Raw genomic sequence first — 27,715 nt, 5'->3', positions numbered from 1 at the left:
CTTTGACGTTTTAGCGATGCCGTGTTATTTATGTGACCATGGAAACGAGTGAATTCGGCACCGCTCAAACGTCAAATAGTGAACGCGTGCATCGATCCATAGACAACCGTCTCGAGCTTCAGCTTAAACGCCAATGAGCCTCTGTACGTGCCATAAATTCTTTTGTTCTCATGACTTTTACTGTGTGCCGTGTGTTGGTGCTGTCTCGCTCTCTTTTACGGTCAACTTGGAAACAGGACGCACAGTAAAAGTCAAATGTTTTATAGCATGCATAGGCTCATTCTGGACAATTTTTTAGCATGTGAAAAGTTGTTGTTTGGATGAAGGTTAATCACAGGGTTTCCTAACCTGTAGATGTGCCTAGAAAACATTCTAGAAAAATCTGTTGAATGTTTAATATGAAGCCCAATTTACCGCAGCGGTAGATATTCAGCAAGACAATGCTGAAAGCAGTGGGTTCGAATACCACCAGTTGTGGACCTTGTAAATTTTCTCAAAGATCTTCGAAATCAAAAACTCAATTATTCTGACAAAAAACTTCGATCTTTTCAGTGGAATACCTATAAATAAATGATAAACCGAATTTAGTACTCTACCAGCATTTATTAAATTATTCTATTTTCCACCATTCTAGTGCGATCGACCAGACGCCGTGGACCGGCTTGAAATCGGAGGTTCCTCCGGTCTGGACTCCGCCAACATGGACAAATCGAGCACCATCTGTGGCAAAAGCATGGAACCGGGTCCGGAGCAGGGAATCTTCTGCGGCACAAGCACAGCTCGATTAATTTCCAGCGGAAGACACGCAAATCAGGCACTGGTTTCAGTTCGATTAGCTGAGGAAAACGACATCACTTTGGCAACTGTTTTGTGTGACATGAGACGGAAGAAGAAGTAATAAGTCACTTGCAGTCAAGATTTTTTTGGTTTCGTCAAAGGGACCGTACCATGTTCCAAAGATCGTCGTCACCAGTGACGGAAGTGTAAAATATTTTAAGTAGTGAAGTAGATCTGTTCCTTTGGTTGTAATTGAAAATAATAATCTATGGCAGTTTTGCGACCCTCTGAAATGGAAACGGCAATCCTCTTGGGAATGCATTACATTCTAGTCATTTACTTGCTTCCGTTAGTGATAATGAACACAGTCCTGATTCGGATGAAAAGAAAGGGAAAAGAGCTAAAAACCAAACAAGAGCCGATATTTATTTGAAGCACAAAATAGAGTCACTCATCACAAAGCTAGAATAAGGCACTAAATGCAACCATAATAAAACCATAAAGCTGTAGAGAAAGAGAGCAACAATGAAAATATAAATTTTAGTGTACCACTTTGACTCAGCCGGAATTATGCTTCGCCTCGTGGTTGGGACAAGAGCCGCTCACAGGCGCTATCATCAGAGTATTCCGTTCGAGCCAAAGCGCAGAGCGTATCTCGTAGACAAGTTTTATCACATCCCTGGGAAAGCATTGGGTCGGAATTTTTCTGTTTCAGATTCCAGTATTGCAGCAGCTCCGCATCGGAATGAGCCAGTTTGTGCAGAAGCGTATCCAGGGACTTTGGGCTGAGGTCTGTCAAACCGTAGTGCTGCTTGAAGGTGTATTCCTTGAACCAGATCGGTTCGCGATCTGGGTGCAGGTTTGCTTCGGTGAGGTTGTAGATCCAGGTTTCGTGGTCGAGGATTTCCTGTGAAAAAAGTTACGATTATGAAGTGGTCGGCGTTAAGTCAGAGGGGACCAAGTACAAAACTTGGAAAAATTGGATTATTCTTTCATTAGATGAGAAATTACCTTACCTCCGATTCACTTTGATCAGATCTTGAATATGCTGTATACTGGGAGAAATATGTAACAAATTTACTTTGGATGATCAATAAAAATCGATAAAACGTGCAGTCTGAGTGGACCAAGTACTTATTACCATATCAACGAAAATGATCAGCGCGCTGAGAAATGCGAGGAAATGAAAAACATTTCAAGAGATTTGTCAGATTTCTCGACATGGAATGATTTTCTACTTATCCATCAATAGAAATTTAAAAATATTTCTCAATTCGATGCATTTGATTTTGATTTTTGGCCATTTACCATATTTGGATGGGTGGTCAGAAATTGCAACAATTTCTGTGCAGACAGAGCGGACCAAGTGTTGAAAAGCAATATACTGATTGATTATCGCAGTTTTTGAGTCAATTTCAGAGTTCGATAGAAGTTTATGGTAGTTCTGTGGTGTATGTATAGAATGTGCTAGAACCCGCATATTGGACCAGTAAATTTTGGTCGGTACTCAAGATTTTCACTTGGTCCACTCTGACTGAACACATATTTGAATATTTTTGGCCTCCAGTACTCTGACCCTGCAAAACCTTAATTTTAAAGCTGGCACTGATTTCGGTATTGACGATATGGATTATTGAAGAATTTACGATACTGATGTTGAAAGGTCTCGATAATTTCTTTTTCATAGAGATATTTACCCAGTTTGACCATGCAAGCATTGAATGATTGTTATTTTCCTAGAAATTGTTCAGTCAGAGTGGACCAAGTACATGTAGTCCATCAGAAAATCGTTCTATCAGAGGTTTGGATTATGATTTTTCATGATAACCACTTCACATTATATTCTTTAAAAGTAACACAAAGATGTGTAGAAATATTGAACCAAATTTTTAACGAGTTCAAAAATTACAGAGCGTTAGACTTTAAATCCATTTTTCTCAAAATAAGAAAAATGTCACTTGGTCCACTCTGACTTAACGCCGACCAAGTACTAGATAGGGCAGCTATTTGGGCACTTTAATGATTCACTTTGGCATGTGGGTTTTCCTCGACCTGAAACTTTGCATTAATGAGCACCTAAATACGACGCATATTGTGGCCAAATATGAACTCAGTAGCTTTCAGAAATCCCCACAAAGTGAATCAAAAGTGCCAAGAATTGTATCCGGATCCCTACTCATAAACGGATCATAATTATGTACCGGATTTGAAAACCCACACTATATATAAAGATTGTTTGTAAGCGAAAATGTAAAATGTGGAAAATTGATTCATCTTTAATGTTTCATGAAATTATGCTTTTCTAATACGAATGAGTATGTTGATATTTTTTTTTCTTAAGTCATAACTGGCTTCAACACGTACAAGATTAGGTGTTCCAATTATTTCTTGGAGTTTAGGCAAAATATTCTAGATGCAGGGTTACCATCCGCCCTGATTTAGCAGGATATGTTCTGGTTTTGAGATTCTTTTGAGGTGTCCCGATTTATTTTTCATGCTTCGAGATTTGTCCTGCTTTTTCTTACTTGCCAAATACTATGGAATCTATAGAAATAAAAATGGAATAGACAGTGCGCATCGTACCTTCGTGCTGTGCGTACACGAATTCTCTCTGCTCTTGGAAGTTTTCTTAAAAACTACCTAAAGCAATAAAACAGTACTTTTCAGTGCTACACAAACAGTACTTTTTAGTGCTAAAATTAAAAACGGTACTTTTCAGTGCTACTTAAACAGTACTTTTCAGTACTATTTTTTCTACTATTGATCCCTTTACGATCCTTGTTTGGACCCGTGCCTTCGATTTTTCGTTGGACCCGTTGGCGAAAGCTAGCGGTGGTAATCCTTCTTGGACACCGTCTAGGGAAAAAAAAAACCTCTCAAAGGTCACGTCTTTCTCGTTTATTAACTAAACATGGTATCAACAACTAACAAAAGGAAGGGTGAATCTCTGAATTCACTAATTCCTTCCAAAAAAGTGGGTTTTAAAACTGTCACTACACGTGGCAAGAATGGAAGAAAGGACGCTTCCCCGGAATGCGAAGTTTCTTCCAAGGGTGAAATGAATAATTGTATCGAAATGAGCAATCAGTTCGATGCTCTAGACAAATTTTCCGAACACCAAATCGAAGCAGCCTCTAGCCCAAGCTCTTTGATTCAAGTGAGGAAGCAAAGAGTGCCGCCTATCGTGGTCAGTTGTTCCGAATTTGGGGAATTTAGGCAGGAGATCTTGAACTCCATTAGGGGAATCAAGGTTTCCTTCCAAATCGCAAAGAAAGGCGACTGTCGCGTTTTGCCGGAAACTATTAAAGATCGTGAACTTCTTCTCAGACATTTTTTTACTTATGACGACAAAACTGAACGTTTGTTCAAAGTTGTCTTGAAAGGTCTCTCAAGTGACTATAAGTCACCTGAAGAGATCAAAAATGGAATAAATGATTTACTTGGATTTTCCCCAGTCCAAGTAATCATTATGAAAAAGAGAACCCAATCTGGCATTGTTCGGAAAGGGCTTTCTCAAGAATATTATTTAGTTCACTTCAACAAAAAAGAACTAAATAATATTAAAGCTTTAGAAAAGGCTAAACTTATGTTCGATGTCCGTGTGACGTGGGAACATTTCCAGAAACCTGGAGGAAATTACCAGAACCCCACTCAGTGCCGTCGGTGCCAAAAGTGGGGTCATGGTACAAAAAATTGTCGCATAGATGCTAAATGCATGATTTGCGGAGGTTCTTCTCACGCTAAGGACGACTGTCCTGTGAAAGAAGATTCCAGAAAGTTTGAATGCGCCAATTGCAAGGGCCCTCACAAAGCTAACTTTTGGGAATGCCCTTCACGCAAAAGAGTCGTTGAGGCTCGTGCCAGGCAGATGAAGGATAATATCCGTTACGATAACGGTCGTTTCCGGAATTTTCCTGGTAGAGTATCGAACAATACTCATTTTCCAGTTAACGATCGCTTGATTAGGAATCATACCCACCAGGAAGATCATAATCATGCTCATTTACAAACAAATTTTAATCCGTCGGGTAGCCGTTCGAATCTTTCAATTTCGAATGTATCTACCCACGGTAAATCCTTTGCCGATATCGTAGCAGGTAATTTGAACTCTTCCCCTATTCGTTCCATGAGTACCCATTCTACTTGTTTCAAATCAAATGGAAAAAACTCTACCGCCATAGGTAACTCCTACCCCGCTTCTTCGTCTACCGAAAATTTCAATGGGAAATCATCAGATGATATGTCTGCCTCTGATTTTAATTTTCTAACTGAACAATTGAATCTAATGATTGATGCTATGTTCAAAGCCACCACTATGACTGAAGCAGTCCAAGTAGGTGTAAAATTTACAAATCAAATTGTTATTGGATTACGTCTTTCTAATGGATCCAAATAATAATTTAAATATTTTAAATTGGAATGCTCGTTCTCTGAATGGTAAAGAGGACGAGCTGTTTAATTTTCTTACAGCTAATAACGTGCATATAGCAGTTATTACCGAAACTTATTTAAAACCTGGATCCAAACTAAAAAAAGATCCTAACTTTTTTGTTTATCGTAATGATCGACTTGATGGGGCATGTGGGGGAGTTGCAATCATCATTCATAGGCGTATAAAACATCAACTGTTTTCGTCATTTGAAACTAAAGTTTTTGAAACTTTAGGTGTTTCTGTTGAAACACAGTCTGGTAAATATACTTTCATAGCTGCCTATTTGCCTTTTCAATGCTCTGGACAGCAAGTTAATTTGCTCCAAACTGACTTGCGAAAATTGACTCGCAATAAATCAAAATTGGTGACTTTAATGCCAAACATCGGTCATGGAATAATTCTCAAAGTAATTCCAACGGCAGAATTTTATTTGATGAGTGCTCTTCAGGATATTTCTCAATTCAATACCCTGATAGCCCTACATGTGTTTCCTCTTCTAGAAATCCATCTACGATTGATTTGGTCTTAACTGACTCTAGTCATCTTTGTAGCCAACTGATTACTCATGCTGATTTTGATTCTGATCATGTCCCTGTTACATTTCAAATATCCCAAGAAGCGATTCTCAATCCTATCAGCTCCACTTTCAATTATTTACGAGCCGACTGGAATATATATGAAACGTATGTTGACTCTAACCTTGATGTTAACATTTCTTTAGAAACTAAAATTGATATTGACAATGCTCTTGAAACTTTAACAAATTCCATTGTTGAAGCCAGGAACATTGCAATTCCAAAATGTGAAGTAAAATTTGAATCCGTGATTATAAACGATGATCTTAAACTCTTGATCCGTCTTAAAAACGTGAGGAGAAGGCAATTTCAGCGCACTCGTGATCCTGCTATGAAAATTATATGGCAGGATTTACAGAAAGAAATCAAGAAACGTTTTGCAGATTTAAGAAACAAAAATTTTGAAAATAAAATTTCTCAATTGGACCCTGGCTCTAAGCCCTTTTGGATATTATCTAAAATCTTGAAAAAACCTCAGAAGCCAATACCGGCATTGAAAGAGGAAAACAAATTATTACTAACTAATTGCGAAAAAGCTCAAAAACTTGCTATGCAGTTTGAAAGTGCGCACAATTTTAATTTAGGACTTACTAGTCCAATTGAAAATCAAGTTACTCAGGAGTTCGAAAATATTCTCAATCAAGAGAACGTTTTCGAAAATGCCTGGGAGACTGATTTGGAAGAAGTGAGAACTATTATTAAAAAATTCAAAAATATGAAAGCTCCTGGCGATGATGGTATTTTCTACATCCTTATCAAGAAACTTCAAGAAAGTAGCTTATCATTTTTAGTTGATATATTTAACAAATGTTTTCAATTAGTATATTTTCCTGACAAATGGAAAAATGCTAAGGTTGTTCAAATTTTAAAACCAGACAAAAATCCTGCAGAAACTTCTAGCTATCGTCCAATCAGTTTGCTATCATCCATCAGTAAACTTTTTGAAAAGGTTATTTTGAACAGAATGATGGCCCACATCAACGAAAATTCAATTTTTGCCAATGAACAGTTCGAATTCCGCCATGGACATTCGACCACTCATCAACTTTTACGTGTAACAAATTTGATCCGTTCCAACAAAACTGAAGGCTATTCTACTGGTCTAGCTCTTCTAGACATAGAAAAAGCATTCGACAGTGTTTGGCATGAAGGTTTGATTGTAAAATTGAAAAACTTTAATTTTCCAACATACATTGTTAGAATAATTCAAAGTTATCTGTCAAATCGTACACTTCAGGTTAATTATCAGAACTCCAGATCAGAAAGACTTCCTGTAAGAGCTGGTGTTCCCCAAGGCAGCATTTTGGGACCAATATTATACAATATTTTCACATCTGACTTACCTGAGCTACCTCAGAGATGTCAAAAATCTTTGTTTGCGGATGACACAGGCCTCTCCGCCAAAGGACGAAGCCTGCGTGTCATCTGTAGTCGATTGCAAAAAAGTTTGGATATTTTTTCTTCATACTTGCAAAAATAGAAGATTTCTCCTAATGCTTCCAAAACTCAACTAATAATATTCCCACATAAACCAAAAGCTCTTTATTTGAAACCTTCAAGTAGACGTGTTGTCACGATGAGAAGGGTTTCAATAAATTGGTCAGATGAAGTTAAGTATCTAGGGCTCATGCTAGATAAGAATTTAACTTTCAAAAATCACATTGAGGGCATTCAAGCCAAATGTAACAAATATGTAAAATGTCTCTATCACCTTATTAATAGAAAATCAAAACTTTGTCTTAAGAACAAGCTTTTGATCTTCAAACAAATTTTCAGGCCAGCCATGTTGTATGCTGTACCAATATGGACTAGCTGTTGTAATACCAGGAAGAAAGCTCTGCAGAGAATTCAAAATAGAATTTTGAAAATGATTCTGAGGCTTCCTCCCTAGTATAGTACCAATGAGTTACATACAATATCCAATGTTGAAACATTGGAACAAATGTCAAATAAAATTATCAATAATTTCAGGCAAAAATCGTTACAATCTTCTATTGCCACGATTAATGCGTTATATGTTTAGGTTAAGTTAGGTTAAGTATATTCAAAGCATTTTTTTCTCTTATAAGCAGGTGAAATCAACTCACCTGTAAAAAATCTGAACTGCTACGGCAAATGAAATGTAATATGTTATTAACAGAATGTTAATAAAATCTTAGATTTGTTTTACCAAATTAGGATGATAGTGTTGTCTAATAACACAGAACACCTAGATATAAGAAATAATGAATGTAATGTTTGGAATGATACTAATAAAGAAATAAAAAAAAAAATGGAATAGTGTTTGTACGTCACGCAATGGCTTTCGAACGGGTCAACGGATTTGAATGATTCTTTCTTAGTTTTGTTCGTCAAGGGTTCCGAAGTGTTTGCGTGTATAAAAATCCTAGGAATCCGGTGAATGACAAGTTGAAAAAACGAGCGCTAACGAAACTGTCATTTTATATGGGACGATCAAAAGCGATTTTCAACAGCCTACTGGCAAGACAAATTTTGTCGGGACCTGGGAGGGAGAAGCCGATACGAAATTTCTGTATGTCATAGTGAGCCGAGATTCTGCTGTCACGAACTGTCAGATTTTAAACAATGGACAAACATGATAAAAGTGCGTAATTGATCAAAACTTATTTTTTGCATTTTATCAAATGTGACAAAAAATCGATTGAAAAGCTATTCATGCCTATTCAAAAGTAATATCACGATAGCACCTTTTATTCTGATTGAATATAAAGTATTCAAATACGCATAATTTCACTTTTTCCAATAGACACGAAAATGAAATGCATAGAAAACTTTGTCCCTTTTTCCATATTTGTCCAGAACGATCGAAGGTACACAACAAAAGAGAACTAGGGAAAGTGTACCAGTTATGGCCATAGTGGTTCCCTATTTGGCCATATGCACAATTTGGACAACTTTTACATTTTTAATTTTTTTGAATGTGTTAACATGAAGATTTATCCTTTATTTTACTGCTAAAACATAAAAGAATTTTCAAAATGTGAAGGCATTCTAGATATCACGTATGGCGAAATAGGGAACCACTATGGCCACAACTGGTACACCTACCCTAGTGATTTTCATCAAGTCTGCCTTAATTGTCGTTGGCATACTGGAGTTTTCTTGAAGTTTGAAATCACTTTGTGTCATATTTCGTGTGTGGTATCTGTGCCTCCCTCAGTGTGCCAGTCAGTGTGGAGATAACGGTTGTCATCAATTGTACTCCGTTCACAACGGTTGGTAGCTCTAGCCAAGGAATCGACAGAGGTCTAAGCGGGGCGACTTTTGTTTTTGCGGAAACGAGGCAACAACAAACGATCCCCCGATCAACCACACGGAAGTACGCACAGGCTGTATACGCTCAATGAGCTACAGTACAGGTGAAGAAGACCATGATTTGCATATGTATTGGTAACCAAAAATGTGGTGACGTCACTATTTGGTTGCAAGCACGAGTAGATATGGGATATTTGAAACAAATTGAATGTAACATAAAAAATTGTGGTGCATACCATGAAATTTAATTCGAACTAGATGATTTTTGATTATTGTATTTATCGTTGGACTGTTTCAACACAAAAGACATAAAAATATTCAAAATAATCATATATTTAATTGAGGTTTGCCTAGCACGAAATAGGGTATTCCATCTGTATAAATAACTAATGTATACTTTTTGATGACAACTAGTAGCTTGTTGTTTCTGAGCAGATGAATAGATTAACACGTTATTAAACAACACTGTGGTGAAACAATGCTCAGAAACAATAAGGTACATACTTGGATGTCATTGACTGGATTATATATCTTGCTTGCGTTTAATCAGCGTTCGTAGTGTGTTCAGCATTACCAATCTTACCGCTTCCTCTAACATGACATGAGTAGAATTGAGCCCATCATGACTGACGAACTCTGACCAACCGGAATCGTTCAGGCTATCAACATCTGAACTTCGTAGAGGTAGAGGGATTGGCCAGCTCAATCGCCTCTAACAAAACATCCATGTTTGAGTCGGAATCACGTATGTTCTGTTCCTTTTGGAACGGTGAAACATCGCAAGAAGATCCATTTTCAACTATTAACGTTTTTTTATTTCTCCGCCTCCAGTGAACAGTGATTTTGCAAAAGGTTAGCCACAAGTTCCTTCCGCTCGTTCCGTCGATAACGTTGGGAACGACCTCTACTCTCAACGCATGACGATTCCGGAGTACGAATGGTGGGAAAAGCTGTAATTGGCATTACGTTTCTTGGTACTGGACAAATAAATCTTACCGCATCGGACCAGATTATTTCGATCTGCACCTGTCAACGATTTTCGGATCGAAGCATTGAACACAAAATCGTCTGATGTGAAATGCTGGGAGCATACATAAAGCGATGTACCCGGATCTTTGATGAGCCCACAAAATTTCACCCATTTCGATCGTTTGCTAGGTTCTTTGGGGAAAGTGTGAAAACTTATGCAAATATCACTGTTCTTCGCTTCCTGTGTCGTTATCTTGCACACATTGACTGCACACTGCGGCATTCTATAAAAATTTACCAGAAATTGTTAAAACTGTACGAAATAATATGGAAAAACTTCTGAACTCGCGCACTTTTTGCTTTTGCGTCAAGGGATTTTAAATTGTAAACACAAATAGTGACGTAGGCAAGATCAGCGATGTATTGGTGTTAGGTGTCATTTTCAACTTTATACAGTTGTCACACACACTATTATACGGAACTGCGCCACCTGTTCTGTAACTCATTGGTATACGCTGACTCGCTTGCGTCTACAAATATATGTAGTTCCAACGAATCATACGCTTGAGGCACGTATCCAGGGAATTAACAATGCGGTATGTTCACCTCGTCGAGCTTCTTCAACATCTGGATCCATGCCTTCCAACGAATGAACGTTTCCGCCAGAATTAACTCGTCCCAATCTACCTCTGCTCTCCATAGGTCGAAAACGCTCATCACCAGGCTCAATGCTTCTCGTTTGGTTGGTACTGTATCTCCGTACATCAGATGCAGGTGTGCTCGTAGCTGAACTGAGAAAGTGAAAACATCCTCTTTGGGCTGCCAAGTCATCCCTTATATACATTCGGTATTACTGCACTTGTCTACAATGAAGTTTTTGTGCGTTAGTTTCTCCTATTCGCTCCATCACTTCGGTAGTATTCGACATCCTAAGCCGAATCTTGAAGTCTCCATTAGCGTGGACAGACCTAACTTCGTTCACCAGCTTTACCGTTTCGTAAACTGTATCTACGTTGTCTAAATAGTCGTCAACGTAGTGGTTGTCCTTCACTGCACCAGTCCCCATCGGAAAGTCGCCTGCCTGTTTGTCAGCATTCAAGCTTTTCACAGACTGTACCCGTGCAAAGTTGAATAGCAAAATGATAACAAATCTTGTTACCTGGTTATCATCATTTGATAACTGATTTTGTTATCACCTTGGCTGAATTAACAGCCAACATAACAAAAATGAGAACTCAAAATGTCGAATAACAAAGTAATAGTAAATAATGTTATCACTGAGTTCAAGTTGATAACTAAATTTGCATCATCATATATTTTGTAGTTTTATGATCATAAATCAAGGAAAAGTTTTGAGAGATGAGTATTTTGAATTAAAGTTATGCTTCAAATAATTTTTCAAAATTTTGTGTGACGAAAAATCAACTTTGTTTAATAACACACGCGTTTTTAAAATGTTATGGGAAAGATGTGTGATAACATATTTTGTTATCAACCTGTTATCAATAATGTCTGTCACGGATACAACGATAACAAATTTAGTTATCATTTGGTTATTATTGATAACATAATATCAAAATGATAACAGCGATAATAAAAGTTGTTATAATTTTGATATCAACCAGTTATCCGACTTTGCTCGGGTAGTAACTACGGCGAGCAGGATAAACCAAATGTAGGTACATCGATCACAAAGACTTGAGCAGGCAGCGAAGGATGGTTACGCCACAAGAAGCGCTGTGCTTGGCTTTCTTCGGGACGAATCAATACCTGATGGAACATCTCCCGTAGGTCTCCACTGACGGCTACTTCTCTCTGACGGTATCTACCTAACACTGCCTGGAGTGAAGCAAGAAGATCTGGTCCTTTTAATGGCACCGAATTAAGTGATACCCCTCGCACCGTCGATGCCGCAGCCCAAACTACGCGCGAACCTTTTCTGGTTTCTTCGGATTAACAACTATACCCAGGGGCAGGTACCAAACTCACTTTAGATCCGTGTCTGCCAGCTCTTTATCCGTTGCAATATGAGCAGTTGATACGATACAATCTGTTGCTTTAGGTTACAGTACAATTCTAGTGATTTCTGTAGCCTTGTTTCCAGACATTGTAGACGACGCTCCGCCATTGGCCTGGGGCTTTGTAAGGCCAGCGTCCATGTGGATACAAGCATATTTTACAATGATGAACTTCGTTTGCCAGTTTACAGCGATCAGCAAGATTGCTGTCTAGGTCAGTGGTGGAAAAGTTTTCATCACGAAGCAGCTCACGAGCGTATACCAACGCATAACAAATGTGTCAGACTCGTGAACTGGCTGTGAGTAAGTTCGCACCCGTCTGCTCGGGAAAACGCATTTATAGAAGTAGCAACAAGCTCGGGAACGTTCACTCGCGAGCAACCGATTTCTTATGGTTTTGACAGATCCATTTTTTGTATAACCATCAAATCGACAGTAAACTACCAGTTTGAAGTCAAAAACTCTTGGAAACCATAAATATCCAATGAATACCTCCGATCAACTTACTAAAATCTGTGAGATTGTTCAGGAAAATTCGAAAAAAATACCAAGTTGTTATGTCACATTGGAAGTAGTAATAAAATTTCAATCAGAATTATTTCCTAGCTATTCACCCAGTATACGATATGAGTTGTACAAAATTTTAGCCGCAAATAAGCACTTTTGAAATCTTGGGGATTTTTAGAAATTAATTACTCAATGCCTACTTTTGTCGAATGTTACAATTATGCAATTATGGGCAGTAGGGTAAAACATGTATTTTGGACAGGCTAAGGATATGTCTGTAAACGGCGATCGATAAACTGCATTAGATACTAATATTTCATAAATTAATGTTACTTATATGCTTAATGTTCCGTTGTACTTTGAGTTTCTGAGGAGAAAAATCTTTCAAACTGTATTATTAGCTTCCAAAATAGCGTTTTTGGCGACCTGTCTCTTATACATTTTGGACACCCTCATGTGAATATAATTTAGACAAGGGCGTTGTTTCAAAATCCATACAATGGTTTCTTAAAAAGACGATCATATCATAAAATTTTAAAAGTTTACATGTGACTTTTTTTCGTTGTATATTAGTGATACCGCCGTGCGGGGTGACATTGACCGCCTTTTTCGATGCCTCTTATTGCGAGTATGGGTATTAGAAAACTAATTCCTGGCCATCCAGTGCCTATTTATAACGTATTCTTGGAGCTTACCACGTTATTCCTATGATTCCGGTGATAGTTTTCTATTAAATTTGTGGCTCAAAGTCACCCTTATGGCTCAATGTCACCCCGCACGAGGGTAATCAATAATTTCAATTAATGCAAGAACATATCATCAGATCCACGAAAAACGCCTGCAAGTATGCATGCATGCGACTTTCCAGTGTGTTTCATCAGATGCACATTGGCGGGCCTTCATACAAAAGTCGGACAAAACCTTAAATACGTCCCAAATCGCTTAATGGTAATCTATTAACTATCTTGGACTCCTGATATCATCCCGTTGGAAATAACTACCAAATTGAAAATTCGATTTTCTAGTAAAATTTGTCCAAATTAAGTTTTGTCATCCATTTGAATAAAAAGGCTATTATTACAAAAAAAAAATTGTAATGCTGAAATTTGTGTTTAAACCTAAACTAGAGATAAATATTCAAGTTCCTTGTAGTAATTTCAGTATATTTTTAAACGTTTTATTACACATTATACAGATTTGAATGAAGAAATAGCAGGGTATCTACTCGTTTACCGAAATGAATTTCCCTGATATTTCCAGGTTTTATTAATTAGTTCCAGGTTCAAGAAATACTCTAATTTTATAAGACCAAAACAAACTAATGACAATTTTAAAAAGTGTTTTAAAGTGTATTCACTCATCTAGACATTTTAAAGCAATGTGCTAAAAATATTAAAGCTTAAGTCGAATATTCATATGAATTGTATTTAATAATGATGGTGTTTTGTTTTATTTTGCTTGAAAAAGTTCTGTCCATCATCGTGTTTAGAACACTGATAATAAAGTTCCCGTTTAATCGAACCCGACCTGCATAACATTTACAAATGCGGTAATTTAGGTGAATGATTAATTGTTTGCATTCCATTCGAAAACTATCATCTTCTTCTTTCTGGCGTTACGTCCCTACTGGGACAGAGCCTGCTTCTCAGCTTAGTGTTCTTATGAGCACTTCTACAGTTATTAACTGAGAGCTTACTATGCCAATGACCATTTTTGCATGCGTATATCGTGTGGCAGGTACGATGATACTCTATGCCCTGGGAAGTCGAGACAATTTCCAACCCGAAAAGATCCTCGACCGGTGGGATTCGAACCCACGACCCTCAGCTTGGTCTTGCTGAATAGTTGCGCGTTTACCGCTAAGACTGTCTGGGCCCCCCTATCGATAGCTCTGAATAAAACATGATTGTAAAAAAAATAATTCAAAAATGTTTGAATTCCAGATTACTTATCTGGAATTGGTTTTTCCGAAATTGAATATTTTCCAATAATTTTAGAAATTGTTCATGAAGCATGGCTGAGTGTTTTGAAATAAGAAAATCCAGAAAGAGAATAAACAGTAATCAAAAAACAAAACAGGAACCAGGAGAAAAAAGTTTGATTTTTCATGGAATCAGACCTGACATTTCTCTGAGCATATTCCTCTGAGTAACTTCCTCGAGACATTACAACAAATAATAGTGTTTGTATTACTGCATTTTCAATGATTTTCTCAAGGAATTTCAACAGAAATAATCTTAGGTATTTGCCCAAAGATTTCTTCATATTAGATAAATGGATAGATATTTTAATTTCTCTCCCGGATTTCATTTAGTGAATATTTCCCATACATCCACTTCAAGAATTTTCCCAAGGAATTTCTGCAAGAATTTTATTTTGGATATCTTAAAAAAACCTGATTTTTTTTCCAAAAATAACCACAGAAATCACCTCGAAGATTTCATAAGGAAATACTGCATATATAATTTCAGATATTTTTCAACAAAATCTCTAGTCCTCAAGGTTTTATTGGTGATTTTCTCATCGGTTTCCTAGAACGTCGTCCAAAGGCTCCCGTTTTAAACATGTTGCAATATTCAACCTGAAATGCCTCCAGGAATTTCTCAGGATTTCCTACATAATTGTCCTTCAGAATTTCTTCAAGATTTTGACTTGGAATTTCTCTAAGGATATCTTGAGAAATTACTCCAAAGATTTCTAAGATTTCTTTGGAAATTCCAGAAACAGGAAATTCCACTAACAGTAACTCCTCCAGTAAATTTTAGAGATTTTTCGATCTAGTTTTCACAAAATTTTACAAGCATTCTTCCAAGAGTTTTTCGTGAAGAATTTCCAGCAAATATTAGAGTAACCTCTAAAAAAACTTGTGTAAGTTCTTAAGTCATTCTTGATAAATAAGGATTTTTTGAAAAACTCTTGACAAAACTTAAAGAGTACCGTCAAACGGGGCTACTTTTGACATTATTTCCGCATTCTTCAACTTTGAGGATTTTTAACTCCTAGAATTATGGATAGATATTGATAATTCTTGCCTATATTTAAGTTGTATATGTACGTAACAAATGTGCAAAATATGAGGCAAATCTGTCAAGAAATAACAAAAATGCTTGAATAGCGAAAAAAGTGTGTCCTTCAAGACAAAAAAGGGGCTACTTTGGACATTTCCACAATTTGATAATGAAATGATTTTTCCTTATAACTTTCAAACTGATTCTATAGATTATCGTCTACTGTGATGTTGTTGAACGTTTTTCATTGATAAACATAATTTAGAAAATTGCAAAGCTAGAAACAGTTACACATATATAACAAATTTCAATGAAACATGCCATTCACTATTCGCAGTTTGCAGTATGAAACCTAAACATTCAACTTCCTCTTAAATGGAACTATCAGTTACGAATGCTTGATTTTTAAGTTGGCATACACGAACGATGTAACTACTAGGCACTGCGATGATTAATGAGTTATGTACAAAAACTGTTTTTTTTATTCTTACTGTTATTTGAACGATATGCAGAAGGATCACATTAATACCAGTAAGTATTTTTTCATTAAAGTAAAGAAGTAAAGTTTTGCAAGATCGTAAAGAAGTAAGTTTGCTTTTTTAATGTGCTTTTAGCTTCTTAGCAGTTTAGCGCTGGCTCAAGAGTAGTTTATTTTAAGCATTTGAAGGATATAATTGTTTTTTAATGAAAATCCATGTAAAATATGACGGAAACTATTTTTAGAGATTATGTTGTGAGCTTGTCATTAGTACGTATTGAAATATGTGTGTTTTATGTCTATTAACTTTTACAAACATTTATTTTAATTTTTTTTATGTTGTAAAATATACAAACCAAAACAATATAATAAAATAAAAGTCGTAAAAATAAGACTTTTGATCAGTTATTTTAATAAAACAACACTTTCAGGCAAAACAAATCACAGGATTTTCATGAAACATGTGATGCTCCCAATAAGTTTCCACGATATGGGTTAAATTCAAACAATGTTTGCATAGCCAATGTTTTATACCTTGTGAATATTTATTCGGATTTTTTTGAAATGTTTTCTTATTTATTGTTGATGTTGTTCCAAAAAAAATCATGCCTAGTGGTAGAGCATACACTGGTTAATAAGAGTGCTGAAGACACAAAATTGCTCGGATCAATGTTAACGCTGCTAATAAATACAAATGGTGAGTGCCCAAAGTAGCCCCTGGAATCAAAAGTAGCCCCTTCCGACGGTAATTGCTAAAATTATTGAAACAAAAAAAAAAAAAGATCAATATTTAATCTCTGTGAAGCAACTCCTTGAAAAACTAAATCGCTACGAAATTGTGTAAGAATTATCGGAGGATTTCTTGGAAAACAGTAGTAGTAATAAGTAAGGATGTTAGGTTGTAATGATTGTTGCTGCTAGAGACCGAGAACAGCTCTTCATCTCCACAATAATTACAGGAAGGGTGCTTATTAGTGAGAGAGGAAAAAGATCTGGGAGTCACCTTTGGTCGGTGATGCGGTCCTTGGATAGGGAGGAAAAATACGATTTTTACTTAAAACTAGTTTTGCATTTTTGTCTTGCGATGAAAATATAATAGTAGAAGTTTGAAGAAATACGTCGACATTCAAAATATCGAACTGTTCAAAGGTTATTTTAAGTGATAAAAGAGAAAAGAAGCTATGTATAATAAAGCTATATAAAACAAAAATAAGGGTTAATGCCGACACTTGTAGTGACGAACCGTCCATAGTTTGTTCGAAAATTACACTAATGTTACGTTGCAACGATAAAAAAAATGCGTTTTTATAAGCATGAAACGAGCTCACCAGTTGGTAATCTATCCTCGACTGAACACGTATATCTTCTCGCACTCACACAACATGAATCACACACTACGCCACGACAAAAACACGACTGCTTGGACTTCCACGACGCACTCCTAAAGATATTTGATGTTTAGATAAGGCGATTAAGTTCCATACCTGAAAAGATCCTCACTGAATAGCTTAAGTAACGTTATGATAGCGGCGCAGCCGAATTTTTTTTATTGAAGTGAGTATTCTGGAAAGTAATGGTAATCTCTGGATGTTGACGCAAAAATCCTTTGTAGTGAACATATTCTACCATGAATTACTACCTCAAAATATTTTCCCTGATTTTAATTCAAATTCCCTGATTATTCCAGGTTTTTTTTCCAGGTTGAATAAAATTCCCTGATAATTCTAGGTTTTCCAGGTTTTTTCAGAGACCCTGAATAGATAAATTATAATGAAAAAAATGAAAATGGAATTTTCACCAGAGGGGCAAGAAAAACTATTGCACTTCAGAATGTATGGATGATTCGCTGCTTCATAGTGAGTAACTCATTTTCTAGAAAGACTTCACATAAAACAGACGAAGTTTTGAAAATTTATCAAATGTTTAGAGATGGATTGGAAAAAAACACTTTTTTGCTACAACTAACAACTTAATGTGTTAATTTTTTCTAAACTTAAAATTTATGTTATTATAGCCAAATCAAAGGCTTAAGATTACGCTTTCAAATTAAACCGATATCAAATGAAATAATGGTAGTCCCTAAGCATGTGAACAACTTTGCCGAAGGTGCCTTTCTAAAAAGTCAAGATCCTGCAGTATCCGCAAAACAAAAATTTTATGCTCACTAGCGCCGCCTGGTTGCAAAATTGCCTATTTATTGGCTCAAATAATGATAGCCCTTGAGATACTGAACAACTTTGCTGAAGACACTATCTTTCTAAGTGGTCAGGCTCCTGAGATATCTGCAAACAAAAGTTTCATGCTCACTAGCGTCGCCTAGTGGTAATATTTTGTATCAACTAGCTCGAACAATGATAGTCCTTAACTTACTAAACATCTTTGCCGAAGACGCAATCCTTCTAAATGATCAGGATCCTGAAATATATGCAAAACAAAAGTAAAACTTCCATGCGCACTAGTTCCACCTAGCGGTCAAGTTCCAAATTAAATGAGGTACCATCAGATAGCGCTTCACCTCCAGAACAACTTTACTAAAGACCCCAAGTTTCTATATTATCTGGATTTTGAGATATACCGATTTTAAACTGTGGTTTATTCGAACCGTATATAGTGCGTTCATTATTATGCGCCTTCCAAGTACATATGTTGATTTTACCGTATCATAAAGGGTCGCACTGTCGAGTATTGATAATAAATCTTCGAGCTGTTTAGTAGAATACCTTAAGTAGATGAAAAAAACCGAATTTAGTACTATACCATTTAATTCCACTAGAGTTTGTATCCTTTGACAGATACGCGTATTTCGACCTCAACTGTAAGTCTAGTACATGACACTGAAGACGGCCTTACAGTTGAGGTCGAAATACGCGTATCTGTCAAAGGATACAAACTCTAGTGGAATTAAATGGTATAGTACTAAATTCGGTTTTTTCATCTACTTGTCGAGTATTGTTCTTAAGAAGATACTTGAGGAATACATTTGGGTTTGGTTTGATATCTTTGTTGCAAAATGAGAGCATATAAATCACAACTGTTAAACAAAGTACAACAGCGCGACAGCCCGAAGGTTAAGAGGTATTTCAGGAAGAACTTCGAAGGCATGTTTAGAGGAAATCTAAAGGAATTCCTGAGAAAGTGCGGAGGAATTTCTGGAGGAACACTGCAAGAATTTCCACATCAACTCTGAAATAATTCCCGAAGGAACTCTGGAGAATACTTCGAGGAACTGTGAAGTGTTTCCCGGAGGAAGTCTGAAAAATAAATCCCATAGAAAATCCTGAGGAACCCCGGATGAACTCCTGAAGAAACTCCGAAGGTATTCCTGGAGGAATTATGGAATTTATGAAAGAACTTCATAGCTATTTCCGATGAAACTCCGGAGGACCTTCCGTGGAATTGCTGGATGGATTCCAGAGGAATTGCTGAATAAAATCCAGTGAAATTCGTGGTTGAAATCCCGAGGAATTGATTGATGAAGTCCAGAGGAATTGCTGGAGGAACTTCGGGGAATTCCTGAAAGAAAAGGGAACTCGGGAAGGATTCCAGAAAGTACTCCGAAGGGATTCGAGGAGAATTACATGGGAAATTCCCGGAGTAACTCTGAAGATTTTCTCTGAGGAACTCTGGTAGATTTCCCGGAGGAAATCTAGGGTGATTCTGAGAGTAACTCCTGAAGAATTCCTAGTACAACTCTGGACGATTTCCAAAGAATTACAGGAGGTACTTTGAATAATTCCTGGAGAAATTTTGATAAAATTCCTGGAGGAACTATGGCGAAAACCCGAAGGAATTTTCTGTAGAGCTCATAAGGAAATTTCAAAGGAAATCTAAAGGATTTCCCGGAGGAATTCAGAAGAAATTCCATAAGGAACTGCGGAATAGTTTTAGAGAATTTCCTGCAGGTATTTTGGAGGAAGGGTTGTAAAATGGTGAGTCGACAACTAGGAAGGAGTGTCCAACATAGCTCTGGAACACGCAAGTCCCTACCTCACGCTTCCACGGGTCTAACGATGACAAAGACCGCCAGCTAAGGGTTGCGTACTTAGCTGGTAGTGCAACCTAGGCACTGTTGTCCTTCTGACATCAGCTAGAGTGAGGGGGTGCGTCTCGAGCGTCTGTTCTGTTCACCAGGAGGTGCGGCTCAAACAGCGTCTGTTCTGGTATCCAGCAGCTGAGTATGAAATGTTGTATCACGTCAACTAACCTAAGGTGGCAGCCTCATCAACGTGATGTAGGTAGTGCAACCCCGGTATGGTAGCATACCGAATTTCTCACCTACCACGAAAAATGGAGAAAGAAGAAATAACGAACGATATTTTCAGCAACCGACCTGGCAACGAAATAAGGACTATGAATGGAAACTTAGTACCTGGAATGTCAGGACGTTAAATGAACCCGGACGAGCGAGACTTTTGGCTCGTGAACTGCAGAAGGTTGGAGTGGGCGTGGCCGCCATTCAAGAAGTGCGGAGGCCTAGATCTGCAGAACGTGAATTCCGGGCGATTGATCGCATCGCCAACACTACGTTCAAATATAACATCTACCACAGCGGCGGCGATAAGTCAGAACATGGAGTCGGTTACATAGTGATCGGGAAGCAGATGAAACGCGTTATGAAGTGGAAACCGATTAGCGAACGAATCTGTTTACTGAGGATACGGGGCAAATTCTTCAACTACAGCCTGATCAACATCTATGCACCGACGAACGACAAACCTGATGACGTGAAGGACGCGTTATATGAAGGTCTTGATAAGGCCTATGGATAGTGCCCGAAACACGACGTGAAAATCGTCATCGGAGATGCGAACGCGCAGGTCGGAAGAGAGGACTTTTTCCGTCCGATAATCGGTAAGGAGAGTCTTCACTCCGTTACCAAAGATAACGGCCTACGACTAGTGACTTTCGCTGCTGCCAGGGAGATGGCCATCAGCAGCACCTACTTTGCACGCAAGGATATTCGGAAGCACACCTGGAGGCATCCAAATGGTGATACTTGCAACCAGATAGACCATATTCTGGTGGATGACCGACATTTTCAGATGTCATCGATGTTAGGAGTTTCAGGGGTCCTAACATTGACTCGGATCACTACCTCGTTGTCAGTAAAATTCGAGCGCGGTTATCAACTGTAGCGAATTCAAGACCACAGCGAACAATGCGATTCAATATCCAACGCTTATTAGCAGACGGTGTTACAGCTGAATACCACCAAAAGCTGGACGAACGGATAAGTGAGGCCAATGTGAGCGAAAACCTCAACAGTCAATGGGATGCCATCCATGGAGTGGTGAGTTAAACAGCGCGAGAAGTGATAGGTACTGCTCGAAGACGCCCCAGAAGCGGATGGTTCGACGAGGAGTGCCAGAGGGTGACGGATGAGAAGAACGTGGTCAGACGTCGGATGTTAGTGTTTGGTACCAGGTTGAACAGAGAGCGGTACAGGGAAGTAAGATCAGCCGAAAAGCGAATCCATCACAGGAAGAAAAAAGAGTTTGATGAGAACGCAAAACTGTATGGAACAGAGCGATATGCGACGATTCTATGAAACTGTCAATGGCATGCGGAGAAAGTCAGCGCCGTATCCCGTCATGTGCAACGACCGTGAAGGTAATTTGCTGACAGATAAAACGATGGTGGCTGCCAGGTAGAAAGAGCACTTCGAAACGTTACTGAATAGAGGGAACGATAGAGCATCGGAGAGCAGCATGAACATCGACAATGACGGTCAAGCTGTGGAGCCTCCATCTCTAGATAAGGTTAAGAAGACGATTAAAGAGCTGAGGAACAACAAGGCTGCTGGGAAGGATGAGCTCCCGGCCGAACTTCTTAAGCACGGTAGTGAGCAGCTGCATAGAATCATTCACCATATACTACTAAGGATATGGGAGGAAGAAGAACTGCCTGCTAGCTAGATGGATGGCCTCATCTGCCCTCTCTTCAAAAAAGGGCATAGATTGGAGTGCGCCAATCACCGAGGAAAAACGCTTCTCAATTCGGCGTACAAAATACTGTCACGTATTCTTTTCAACAGATCGAGACCGCTTGAAGAGTCCTTCGTTGGCGAATACCAAGCTGGTTTTCGTGAGGGCCGATCGACGTAGGATCAAATGTTTACCCTGCGACAGATCCTCGATAAATTCCGGGAGTACAACTTGCAGACTCATCATTTGTTCATTGATTTCAAGGCGGCGTACGATTCAGTTAAAAGAAACGAGTTGGGGGAAATAATGATGGAACATGGTTTTCCGACGAAGCTGATTGGACTGATTCGTGCAACGTTGGAAGGATCGAAACCAAGTATACGGGTTGCGGATGAGATTTCAACATCCTTCGTAACCTTAGACGGATTGAAGCAGGGCGATGCACTTTCAAACCTATTGTTCAACATAGCGCTAGAAGGAGCAATAAGGAGAGCTTGCGTGCATAGGAATGGCACTATTATCGTATATGCTCCTTGGTTTTGCGGACGATATCGACATAATCGGGATTGATCGCCGAGCCGTGGAAGAGGCATACGTGCCTTTTAAAAGGGAGACAACGCGAATTGGGCTCATTATTAATACCACAAAGGCAAAGTACATGGTCACTGGTAGATATCGTGGGCCCATAGGTAATGTTGGTAGTGAGGTGGTGATATTTTTGAAGTAGTTGAAGAATTTGTGTACCTTGGAACTCTAGTGACTTGCGATGATGATGTTACCCGCGAGGTAAAAAGGCGTATTGCAGCTGCGAGTCGGGTTTTATACGGACTTCGTAACCAGCTAAAGTTCCGCAGCTTACAGATGAAGACCAAACTCGCGTTGTACAAGACTCTAATTCTTCCGGTAGCTCTGTACGGCCACGAATCTTGGACGTTGAAAGAGGTTGACCGGAGAGCTTTTGGGGTCTTTGAATGTAAAGTGCTGCGAACAATACTCGGCGGTAAATTGGACAATGGCATCTAGCGGCGTCGCATGAATCACGAGTTATACCAAGTCTATAATGAAACATATATTGTTAAGCGTATAAAACACGGCAGGCTGCGGTTGGCTGGGCATGCAGCTCGCATGTCGGAGGAACGTCAAGCTAAACTAATATTCAGCAGAAAACCAGGGAGAGGCCGTCGCCTCCGTGGAAGGCCGCGCACCAGATGGCTTTTTGCAGTTGAGGAGGATTTAAGGTCGCTTAACTTCAGGGCGGCTGGAAGCGATTGGCCCAGGACCGGGTCCAATTGAGAAGGCTTCTTCATTCGGCGTAGATTCAACGCAATAGCAAGGAATTGTTGCCCATCAAGTATCAAGTAAATATTTTGGAGGAAACCCCTGGAACTCTGGAAAAAGAGGAACTCTGGAGAAATTTCTGAAGGATCTTCAAAGGAATTCCTGGAGGAACTCCGGGTATTTCTGGAGGAATTCTGGGTATTCCTGAAAGAACTCCGAAAGATTCCAAGGAGAAAATCCGATGGAATTTCCGGTGAAGCTCCAAAGGAATCCTCGGCAAAATTTTTGAAAGAATTTCTGGAGGAATACCTGGTGGAGCTCCGGAGGAATTGCTGAAGAAACTCAGAAAAAAATCTCGGAGGAATCATCTGAGCTACTCTAAAGGAATTCCCGGAGGAACTCTTGAGGTGGAATTCCTGGAGGATGTCACCAAAGATTTTTTTGGAGGAAAATTTCTGAAAAAAAAATCGAAAGATTTTCGTGAGAAAGTCTACTGAGGAATTTATTTATGAAACAAAACTAAACAAAATCCTTGAAAGAGTTCTTGGGGGATTCTCGGGAGGGATTTCAGAAAGAACTTTGAAGAAACTCCGGAGGAATTCGAAGCGAATTTCATGAGAAATTCCTGGAGTAATTTCTCTGAGGAACTTTTTCCAGAAGGTAGATTTTCCAGAAGAAATCTAAGGGAATTCTCAGAGTAACTCTAGAAGAATTCCTAGTTGAACTCCAAATTTCTGGAGGTACTCTGAATAATTCCAGGAGAAACTCCGATAAAATTCCTGGAGGGACTATGACGAAGCCCCAAAGGAATCCCCGGTAGAGTCTCGAAGAAAATTCCGCAGGAAGTCTGTAAGATTTGTCGGAGAAATTCCGAAGAAATTCCATGCGGAACTCTGAAAAAAAAAATTCTTGGAGGATCTCTAAAGGAATTCCTGCAGAAACTGCGGAATAGTTTTTAGAAAAGAGGAGAATTTTTTGAAGGTACTATGAAGGAAGTCCCGGAGAAATTCTGGAGAAATTTCTAAAGGTTTTCCGGGTATAACTGAAGGAACTACGAATGAATTGCATGGAGAAAATCCGATGGATTTTCCGGTGGAGCTCCAAAGCAAACCCTGGGAACAAATTTTGAAAGGTTTTCTTGAGAAATTCTTGGAGGAACTCAAAAAAATCTCGGATAAATTATCTGAGCTACTCTGAAGGAATTCCTGGAAAAACTCTGAAGGAATTCTAGGAGGAACTCACGAGGAGGAATTCTTGGAAGAAATCTCTGGAGATATTCCTGGTACAAATCCTTAGAAAAATTCTTGGAGGAAATCTCCGGATAAATTCTTTAAAAACAAAATTCGAAAGAATTTCTGGAGAAAATCCACTGAGGAATTTCTTTATGAAATCCCTACAGGAATTCCTAAATGAAATCTCTGGAGGAGTTCTTGGGCAATTACCGGACGAATCCTTGAAATCACCGGAGAATCCCTTGGAGGAATTCCCCGGAGCAATTTTTGGTGGAAATTCTCATGCAATTCCTGGAGAAAATCTCCGGTTGAATTTCTGAAGAATATTTCCTGAGAAATTCCTGGTAAAAATCCTCATAGGAATTCCTTGAGGAAATCTTCGGATAAATTGTCTGATAAAAGTTCTTGAATGGATTTCTGGAGAAAATTCCCGGAGGAATTTCATAATGAAGTCCCCTGCGGAATTCTTGGAGAAAATTTCTGGAAGAGTTCTTAGGTTAGAAATTATTGGGGAAAATCTCTGAAGGAGTTCCCTGGAGAAATTTCCTCATTATTTCTTGCAGCAAAACGCTGGAGGAAAACAAAAACCTCTTGAGGAGTTACTGGGAGAAATCCCCGGAGCGATGCCTGAATGCATTCCCGGATTAATTTCTAGAGAAAATCACCTGAGGAATTCCTGAAGGCAATCTCCAAAGGAATTCCTGGACGAAATCCCCGGAGAAATTGCTATTGCAGATCCCCTGAGGAGTCTTTGGAGAAAATCCTTAAGGAATTCCTGGAGGTAATCCTCGAAGAAAAATATCGGGAGTTAGTTTAAGGAGAAATTCCTGGTGGTAATCCATGGAAGAATTCCTGGTAAAAATCCTGTTAGCTCCTGGAGATTTCTGTAGGAGGACTTCGTTGAGAAAACTTCTGAACCCGTAGCACTATTGTTTAAGTCAAACGTGTCTGAATCAAATTACGAGGCAAAGGTCAAAGGAAGGTGTACTCACGAAACTTTCCCGATCGACGTAGAACACCTTGTAGTTGGGGTTCAGCTTGGTGAAGGTGGTCGTCGAGCCTCCATTCCACGCTACATTGATCGCCACCGTCGGATCATCCTTTCGGTAGTACACGTTAAACTCGTCCACGTGCGAATGCCCGTTGAACTGTCCCTCGATGATGTGCGCAAAGCGTTCCACGATCTTCCGATACTCCCGCGTCCATCCGATGTAGCAGTAGTTGTCGTACGACGGCACGTGTGCTAGAATGTGAACCTTTTCACCAGCGTTTTCCGCGTCTTGAAGGGTATTATGTAGCCACTGAAGCTGACGAATGAAGTAGACGTCACTGTAGAGCAGCCACCAGTTGTGGACGAAGCAAAAGTTGTTATTGAGAGCGATGATTCGATGACCTAGAGGACTCAACGCCGTATAGTAGCCACCATCGTCTATAGTCGATCGGTTAACATTTGGAAGCCATTCGTCCCACTGTTCAGCAATGAAGTCATACAGATATTTGGATGTAAGCTTTGCTGGGACATGATGAGGTGCGTAGAGATTGGCTGGATCCGCTTCATGGTTGCCCAAGATGGGATACAGTGGAATGTCTACGAAGCGTTCCTTTAAAAGTTGAAAAACTTGTCGCATAGCTTCTTCGTTCGATGCAACTGTAGTGTTCCACGTAAAATGGTGGATGATATCTCCTGTGAAGTAGACTGCATCGATTTTGGGGTGCTGGGTTCGTATCTGTTCCATCACATCAACAACAGCGTGCCAAGGACTATCGCAATCCCTGTAGTCACCCCAAAAACCTGCTGCGTTGGCTGAATCGGACGGTTCCAGGTCTGGAACGTGGCGACAACAAGCACCCGCAGCACAATCCGCGTTGATGCCCACTACGTATTCTGGATCGTAGTGAATGTCTGTGAGGTGGATGATCGTTAGAGGTTCCTCATTTGAAGGGATCGATGCTCCCTTAGATGTTCTAAGGACGTTTCTAGACGCGGTAATATTCACTTTAGGATAACGATCGGAAAGTATGTAAGGTCTATCTAGCACGCAATCTTCACCCTGAAAAGCCACTGCACATACTCTTTCAGCCGTAGGTAACTCGTCCAGATGTTCCAGAATAAACATCATCATATCGGCATTCAGCTCCACTAAGCCATCACATACGTACGTTTTCAAGCTGTACAGATGGCAAATATCCTGAGCAAGTTTGGCTAACGTGCTTTTCTCCTTGTTTGCTGTCCGCTTGTAGATCTCCATGAAGGAATAGCTTGCCGATAGACACGTCAGACACACCTTGGGATCCCTAGCATGAGGCATCCGATCAAGTGTGACCTTGATGTTTGGGGATTTGATCAAGTCCAGTAGCCGATCGAAATTGACTGATCTACGACCCGTGGTCTGATAACGGTCGAATTCCTGCAGAAAATCTGCCTCATATTTGGCTGCAAATAACACTTGTTAGTCAAATTCTTTGAATCATAACAACAAAAACAACTCACCTATGTCCACCTCAACGGCAACGCTTTCACCGATAGTGTTATCGCTTTCAATTATTTTACCGCACTGGACACCCACCAATACGTACGCAAACCAAAATAGCCAAGAAATGCGGATGTTCATTTTGTCGAGTACTCTGATTGAGATGTTGCTTCCGCCACTGCTCGGCGATGACTGATCAGCTGAAGTCGTGAGTCGAATGATCTCCCTGAATCAGCTGGATGCTGCCGCTGATAACAATGTTGTTGAAACATTGTAATGTCCACATTGATATGCGGTAATCGTAAGTTGTGGAGCATCCTTGAATGGCGAAATTACGACTTGATTCAAGTATGTCACCTACAAATTTGTTTGAATATTGAAATATACAATTTTCCACCAATCACGTAATTCATGGGTTGCCCATAATTTAGAGGTGCCCAACTACAATTTTAGCGCTATAAGCTGAGATTATTTGCTTTGTGCTGTATAACAGTTGAATTGAAGCAGCGAACGCAGCAAAAATTGAAAGCTGTCAAAAATAGAACGATTAGCGTTAATACAGCTGTAACGCAAACGTCTTGCAGCTACAAATCTTAGCTGAATAAATTTCGTCAGTTATCGCTTTTGCTGCTTTCACTAAGCTGTAACTCAACACCGTAAAAGATAGCAACCTAATGATGTGGAATAAAACTCGCCATCATCAATCCGGCTGCTTCTATACAATATGATTTGTTATGCTGCTCAATATATATATTTAAGAAGCGCTTTGT

The 27,715-nt window shown here is 39.1% G+C and overlaps 2 protein-coding genes across 3 annotated transcripts in view; one reads left to right on the top strand and one right to left on the bottom strand.

Moving 5' to 3' along the window:
- The window catches only part of LOC5574573 (corticotropin-releasing factor-binding protein), an 87,418-nt gene extending 86,084 nt beyond the window's left edge, over positions 1–1,334 (top strand). For both annotated transcript variants that reach the window (XM_021843839.1, XM_021843846.1), the window contains exon 6: positions 635–1,334. In XM_021843839.1, coding sequence (XP_021699531.1) covers positions 635–898 — 264 coding nt within the window. In that variant the 3' untranslated portion in view covers positions 899–1,334. The remainder of the gene's footprint in view (positions 1–634) is intronic.
- On the bottom strand, positions 1,179–27,161 carry LOC5574574 (sphingomyelin phosphodiesterase). The gene is made up of 3 exons (XM_001655148.2): positions 26,966–27,161; positions 25,467–26,908; positions 1,179–1,684 (listed from the first exon to the last, which is right to left on the bottom strand). The coding sequence occupies exons 1-3, from the start codon at positions 27,084–27,086 to the stop codon at positions 1,346–1,348; spliced, it is 1,902 nt and encodes a 633-aa protein (XP_001655198.2). The 5' UTR covers positions 27,087–27,161; the 3' UTR covers positions 1,179–1,345.
- Positions 27,162–27,715: the final 554 nt, after the last annotated feature.

This window comes from Aedes aegypti, chromosome 1, assembly GCF_002204515.2.
Source record: "Aedes aegypti strain LVP_AGWG chromosome 1, AaegL5.0 Primary Assembly, whole genome shotgun sequence".
Taxonomy (NCBI): Eukaryota; Metazoa; Arthropoda; class Insecta; order Diptera; family Culicidae; genus Aedes; species Aedes aegypti.
The sequence above is the reverse complement of the archived record's forward strand: the minus strand, read 5'-3'. Positions and strand labels throughout refer to the sequence as shown.